The sequence below is a fragment of the Ursus maritimus genome, unplaced genomic scaffold, assembly GCF_017311325.1.
Source record: "Ursus maritimus isolate PB19 unplaced genomic scaffold, ASM1731132v1 scaffold_14, whole genome shotgun sequence".
NCBI lineage: Eukaryota > Metazoa > Chordata > Mammalia > Carnivora > Ursidae > Ursus > Ursus maritimus.
Genome location: NW_024423786.1, coordinates 56,898,035 through 56,904,491, shown reverse-complemented (window position 1 = coordinate 56,904,491; position 6,457 = coordinate 56,898,035). Strand labels below are relative to the sequence as shown.

The 6,457-nt window shown below is 66.8% G+C and overlaps 1 protein-coding gene across 1 annotated transcript in view; it reads right to left on the bottom strand.

Moving 5' to 3' along the window:
- Nucleotides 1–5,602, bottom strand: part of PCSK4 (proprotein convertase subtilisin/kexin type 4) — an 8,988-nt gene extending 3,386 nt beyond the window's left edge. Inside the window, exons 1-14 of the mRNA XM_040629776.1 lie at nt 5,408–5,602; nt 5,080–5,184; nt 3,467–3,559; nt 3,264–3,392; nt 3,099–3,175; nt 2,910–2,998; nt 2,488–2,660; nt 2,193–2,405; nt 1,564–1,664; nt 1,381–1,484; nt 1,195–1,312; nt 783–962; nt 478–602; nt 60–182 (exon numbers count right to left, since the gene is read on the bottom strand). Coding sequence (XP_040485710.1) covers nt 60–182; nt 478–602; nt 783–962; nt 1,195–1,312; nt 1,381–1,484; nt 1,564–1,664; nt 2,193–2,405; nt 2,488–2,660; nt 2,910–2,998; nt 3,099–3,175; nt 3,264–3,392; nt 3,467–3,559; nt 5,080–5,184; nt 5,408–5,602 — 1,825 coding nt within the window. The remainder of the gene's footprint in view (nt 1–59; nt 183–477; nt 603–782; nt 963–1,194; nt 1,313–1,380; nt 1,485–1,563; nt 1,665–2,192; nt 2,406–2,487; nt 2,661–2,909; nt 2,999–3,098; nt 3,176–3,263; nt 3,393–3,466; nt 3,560–5,079; nt 5,185–5,407) is intronic.
- Nucleotides 5,603–6,457: the final 855 nt, after the last annotated feature.

Genomic DNA, 6,457 nt, shown 5'->3' with positions numbered 1-6,457 from the left:
ACTGCCCGCTGCTGCGCCTCCCAGCGGGCAGGCCGGGCCACGCCACGCCAGGCACTCACCCTGGCACAGCCCCTCTGTGTCCCGCTGCACACACGCGCTGCTGGTCACCTGGGGGCCCGGGGGCCGCGCCGTCATGTCCTCGGCCGTCCCATAGAGCAGCAGCGTGTAGCGGTACAGCGTCCCTGGGCAGGGGTCGCGGTGGGCACGGGGAGGAGGGGGAGAGGCTGTTGGCAGCCTGCTCCTGCCCTTCTGGGCCCCGCTCCCCAGCCGCCCGCCCCCGAGCGGGAGTCCCAGACCCTGACGGCGCTGGGCTGAGCACCCGCTGTGCACGGGTCACGGACGGTGTCTGGTAAGCGGGTACGTACTCCACACCAGACACACCTGCTCGGTCTCTCGGGGAGACCGCAGGGAGCCCCTTGGCAGTGGGTACCCGGGGGGCCCCAGAGTCCGAAGCCCCAGCCTGCGTGCAGCTCTCACCCGTGTTGAAGTAGTAGCCCTTGTTCTCCAGGCCCAGAGTCCACAAGCCCTGCGGGTCCTCGTCCCAGAAGTGGGTGGACATGAAGATCCAGTTGTTGTAGCCTTGGCCACTGACATCCAAGGGTCTGGGACAGAAGGTGGGGTGGGGGGCGGAGGTGGCCCCGTGCTGGCTGCGGGGAGGGCTCCCACGGGGGCGGGTGTCCGGTGGAAGCAGCCCGACCCGGACCCCCCCTGACCGCAGTGTGCTCCCCACGCCCAGGGAAGGGAGGAGCGTCTGCTGCAGGCCGGGTCCTCCTCCCGGGTACCTGATGGCCACGAGCGTGGAGCGGGTGCCCATGGGGCTGGTGAGTGAGATCTCCAGGTCCCCCCGGCGGCTGTAGGACAGTGACAGCCGCACCTGCACGTGCTCCAGGGAGCGGATGTAGTTGGCACGGCCGGCGCAGGCCGACACATTCTTCCGCACTTGCATCAGCGGCAGGATGGGGCTAGGGGCGGCGTGGGGGGTGAGGGCCCCTCCTGCGGGCCTGCCGGGGGAGGGGGGCCAGCAGGCGGGGTCTGGGCTCAGATCGTGGGGCCCTCCCTCTCATTTGACAGGTGGGTAAACAGAGGCCTCGGGACCAGCCTCCCACGGGTTTGCCAACCCGCCCCCCAGGTAACGACAGGTGCGGGGAGATGACAGGCGAGCACGGTGGGGGGGCGGCTGAGGAGGGCGCTCACGTGGGGGTGTGCACGATCCGGACGGCGCATCTCTGCTGGGGCTGTGTGGGCAGCCAGGTCCGAGCCATGTCCACCAGCAGCCTGGCGTCCAGCAGCCCGTAGCCGTAGTGGTGGCTCACTGTGCGGAGGGGCGGTCATCACTCGCCCCCGGACGTGGCACCCCCCCTCCCCCAGGCCCTGCCTCACCTTGGCGCCCCACACCGTTGGTCCTCCAGTCCTCAGCCTGGAGCTGCGCCGGCCTGGACGCGCGGACCACCAGGTGCTGCATGTCCCTCCACGTCAAGAACGGGCTGGGGGCAGGCGAGGGCAGGTGAGCTGGGGCCATGCTGGGGGGTGAGCGCGGTAAGCGGGGTCCCCTCCGTCACCTACTTGGCCTCCAGAGCCAGGGCGATCATGCCCGCAGCCAGCGGGGCCGAGGCCGAGGTGCCTGTGTGTTTGTCCGTGCACTGGTGGTGCAGGTCTGTGGTGACCTAGGGGCAGACAGGGGGCTTGGAGGGCCTGGTACACATGAAAACCCAGACTTGGTTCAAGAAGGTACCGCAGAGATCCTGCCAGGAACAGGGCCCTGGGGAGCCGGCCCTGCCTGGAAGACAGGAGGGTGTGTGAAGGAATGACAACACTGGGGCCTGGTCTTGGACCCATTTGTGTTCCAGGTGTCACAGGGCAGCCCTGGGAGGAGGGGAAGTAGGGGGCAGGAAGGCAGGGGGAGCAGGAGGGAAGGTGGGGGAGGGGACAGGTAGAAGGGGAGGAGGAGGGAGTGAATTAGGACAAGGGGATGGGAGAGAAAGGGGCAGAAGGGAAAGTGAGGGAGAAACAGATGGGAGGGGGCAGAGGACAGGCAGGGAGGGGGCATGGGACAGGAGGGAGGGGCAGGGGACAGGCAGGAAGGGACAGGCGACAGGAGAGGAGAGGGCAGGGGGCAGGAGGGGAGGGGGCAGGGGGCAGGAGGGGACAGAGGAGACCTGGCTGCCGGACCTGGGGGTGTGGCGGGCACTCACGATCTGCGGGTCAGCGGCCACGCCGCTGCTGTAGGTGGTGGTGAGCGTGGAGGCGCAGGCCTCGCTGTACCAGGGCACGCGGCCCTGCCGGGTGGTGCTGCCCACCGAGAGAGTGTGGATGCTGTTGGTGTAGCCGTCACAGTTGCAGTTGTCATAGTGCAGGCCGCCGTTGCCCGACGCCCAGACGAAGAGCGTGCCCAGCCCACCGCGGCCCTGCACACAGGGACGGGGACCGGGATGGGGCGTCGGCCTTGAGAGCAGGCCCAGGCCCGCCGCAGCCCCGGGGTGCGCTCACCTTGGTCACGCCGCGCCTGAAGGCCTCACGGGTGAGGACGCCCGGGCCGTCCACCGTGCGGCCGTCGTCCTCGGGCCCCCAGCTGGCACTATAGATGTGGATGTGCTGTGGCCGCAGGCTCAGCGACTGGGCCTCCAGGACGTCCGTGACGGTGCCGTCCAGCATGCGCACGCCTGCGGGGAGGGGAGGGGCGTCAGGCCTCTGCGGATGGCCCCGCCGCACCCCACCTCTGCGGGCCTGCCCAGCCCAGGCGCTGGGCTCCCTGTGCCCCCGGGAGGGCATCCGCGTGGGGCTCGGCTCTCCCCTACCTGACCTGGGCCCCGTATCCCCCAGACGTGCGTTCCTGGGGCTGCCCGCTAGCCCCCTATCTGGCATTCCCGGTTACGCGGTATCCCTGGTGGAAGGAGCTGGAGCCTGCATACCTCCAATGCGGGCGTTGTAGGCGACGCCTGTGCCGCAGAACCCGTTGTTCGCTATTGCTGCCACTTCCCCAGCACAGCGGGTCCCGTGCCTGGTGCCAAGGGGAGAGGGGAGCCCGTTACAGCCCCCCCCACCAGCTCCCCGCAAGGCACTGGGGGCTGCCCTCACCCCCTGGAGGATGCCAGGCTCACCGGTTCTCATCACTGGGAGTGTATCGCGGCTGGGGGTCTGGGTCATAGTCGTTGAAGTCGTAGCTGGCCAGGGGGTCCTGGGGGCGGAGTGGGGACATGAGGGGTGGGGGCTGGCCGTGGGACCTGGGCAGCCCGCACCCCGCACTCTGGTCCCCGTGGTCTCACGTAGTTGGCCCAGAGGTCTGGGTGGTCCTTCTCGATGCCGTCGTCCAGGACAGAGACCACAACGCCCTGGCCCGACAGCCCCTGGCTCCAGGCCTGCATGATGTTCAGGTCCGGCTGCACCTTGTTGTTCTGTGCAAGGTGGGCGCTGGCGTCAGTGGGGCTCTGGCCCCGCCTGGCCCCACCACCCAGCCCGGCCCGCTCACCATGTACCACTGCTTGGGGAACCAGGGGTCTGTGGGTACCGCCAACGAGCGCTTCACCCGCCGCCGGAGCGTCTGCTGCTCAAACCACTGCACCTGGAGGCGAATGCGCACTGCAGGAGGGGGCTGGACCCCGACAGCCAGCCCACCCTCCTCCCAACGGTCCTGCCCTCACAGCCACGCACTTGAGAGGGCCCTGCCCCTCCCAATCTTTCCCACCGAGTCCCACCAAAAGGCCCCGGGCTGCTTCCACGGAAGACAGGCCTCTTCCCCAGGTCCACCAAGGGGAGGTTGTGTGTGGGGCCACAGCGGGGGTGGGATGTGTCTGGGTTCTCCGCTGCCTGTCCTGGGGTCCTCATGGTGTGGGATCAGGCCCAGGACCTTGTGTTTGCTGAGGCTGCTCTTTGGGGTCCCCACGTGCCTGGGGCTCTGCCATGAGGGGACCAGGCCCTCAGATCACCAGTCCCCTGGGCCCACTGCCATGTGGCCACTGCTCTTGAAGTCCAACCCTGCTCCTTCCCCAGTCCCCGTTCTAGATCCTTCTACCCAAGACCTGCCCATCTCCCCACTGTAATGGCCATTTCTCTCTACCACTCCTCCCCACCCCTTGCAAGACATCCCTGGATGGCCATACCTGCCTCCTCCCCAGTTCCCCCTCTGCCCCCGTGCCTCTCTAAAACACTGTGGCATCACCCCCTGCTGAGACCCTCCCATGCTGCCCCCCTCTCCAGGGCCCACAAAGCTCTGCTTAATCTGGCCCTCACCAGCTTCCCTCTGCTACAGCCACAGTGGCTCCCTCGCCCTGGGGCCTTTGCACATGCTGTTCTGCCTGCCCCAGGCTGTTCTTCCTCAGACCTTTGCCCTTCCTTCTTCCTTGTTGATCTCCCACCCCCCAAACCAGTTCATGTGCCCTCACCCCCATCTCAGTGATGGGGCAATTGTCTTCCCATCTGCCCATCTTCAGACTTGGGAGCTGGCCCTGATTTCTCTCTATCCCACAAATCCAGTCCATTGGCAAACCCTGGCCTCTCTCCTGCAAACCCCATCTGAAACCAGCAACTTCTGTCCCCAGTGTTCCCAGTGGGTTTCAAGTTACAAAGCCTCTTGCCTCCATGCTGATCAGCGCCCCCCCACCCCAGACCCAGACCATACCGCCATCATGACTCCTGACAGCTTGCAGACTCAGCCTCTACTCCCCAGCTTGTTATCTAAAGCCTTTTTCCTCAATCTGGCAACCCTCTGAGCATCTCATAGTCTCACCAGGTGACTTCACACAGGATTCCTACTCTGGAACCGTTGCTTCTGTCCTAAAAAGGGCCAACTCCCTTCTCTCCATTCCGGGAACTAGAATGGTATCTGCCGTCTTTATAGGGTACAAAGGAACCTTGATCTTTCAGGGTGAGCTAGAGGAGGGGAGTTGGGTGGGGGGCGACAAGAAATGCTGACAGTGGGCCAGGCCCTGAGGTGAGCGTGGCACCCATTCGTAAACCCTTGCTCTCCAGATATGGTCCTCCCGTACAGACGGGGATAGGGGAGGACCAAGTGGAAACCCAGACTCAGAGAGAGCAGGTGATTTAAGTAATAGGAAGTGGCCAAGACCCCCAGGCCAGGCTCACCTTGGGGTCTTTCTTTAGGCGCAGGCGATGGCCCCAGTGTGGGGTCAGGGACTGCTGGACCACGCCCCGGTGTCGCAGGTGGTAGTACTGCCCGTCAGGAAAGATCTGGGAACGTGGGGAAGCATCCGCAACCATGGCACCTGGCTCCGAGATGGAATCCCCCACGACAGTGGCCCACACCTCTTGCGTGCACCCTCCTCCAACCAGGTGTCCTCTAGGTCGAGGCAGGGGTGGGCTGGGGGTTCTTGATATCTTGGGTACCCCTCCCGTCTCCGGGGTCTGGGGTCGTCTAGCCCCCGACCTTCCTGTCCATTTGGGTCCTACCCACCTGCCCCAAGTTGACGAAGCCGAATTTGCGCGCCAGGCGCTCGGCCTCCTGGTAGCCCTGGGACACCCGCACGGCCCAGCTGCTGACATAGATGGGGGCCCGGGCCGAGGACCACCCCACAGGCAGGGGGCCAACGAGGGCCAGGCCCAGGGCCACGACTAGGCGCAGCCAGAGCGCAGTCCGGGCGGGCCGCATGGCGGCGGGGGCGGGGCCGGGCCGGGGCCTCCGAAAGCCCCTCCCCCTGGCCAAACCGCCGAGTAGGCCCAGGCGCCCGCCCCGCCCCCGAGGCCATAGCAACCCCTGGAAGGCTTCAACTCCCAGAGGCCCTTGCGGCTCCCCCTTGAGGAGCGCGAAGATCGGGCCGAAGTCGGGGGGGGGTTCATACGCCTGCCCCGGTCCTCCGCAGATCCAAACCCTCTGGAGCCTCAGTCTCCCCCATTTGTACAGGGACCAAATATTCCGAGCAAGAGGAGCGAGATCACGGCTGCTAGACGTGTCCCCGCCCCTTTGTGTGGCCCCGCCCACTTTCCCACACACCCCTCCCTCTTGAATCAGCCCTGCCTCCTGCCGGTCCAACCGGACTTGTTCTTCCGAGTAAGTCCCGCCTCCTGGACTTAGCTCGGTCCCATCCCCCTGCCCTGAGATTCTGTCCCTCCTCCTTTATGATCAGCCCCGCCTCTCCTCTGTTCTCGCCAATCATCTCTGGCCTTTCTCTGGGTCCTCCCACCAGCTCCGCCCCCACAACAGCTCAGCCAATAATCCCCGGCCATGACCCCGCCCCTCCAATCCGCTACGTCCTGCCCCCGCTCCGCCAATCGGCACCCACGGCCTCCGCGCCCCGCCCCCTTCCCTCGGAGTCGCGGCTGCGGCGGCCGCGGCCCGCCAGAGGGCAATGCGGCGGGGGAGACGGGGCAGGCCCCACCTCCTTTGTCCGCCCTGCCCTCCCATTGGCCGGAGCGGGGGGCAGGGGGCGGAGACCAGCTCGGGGGTGGAGACCAGCCCGGGGGCGGAGCCGGGCTGCTCGCGCCTGGGGAAGGCGGCACGCGGGCT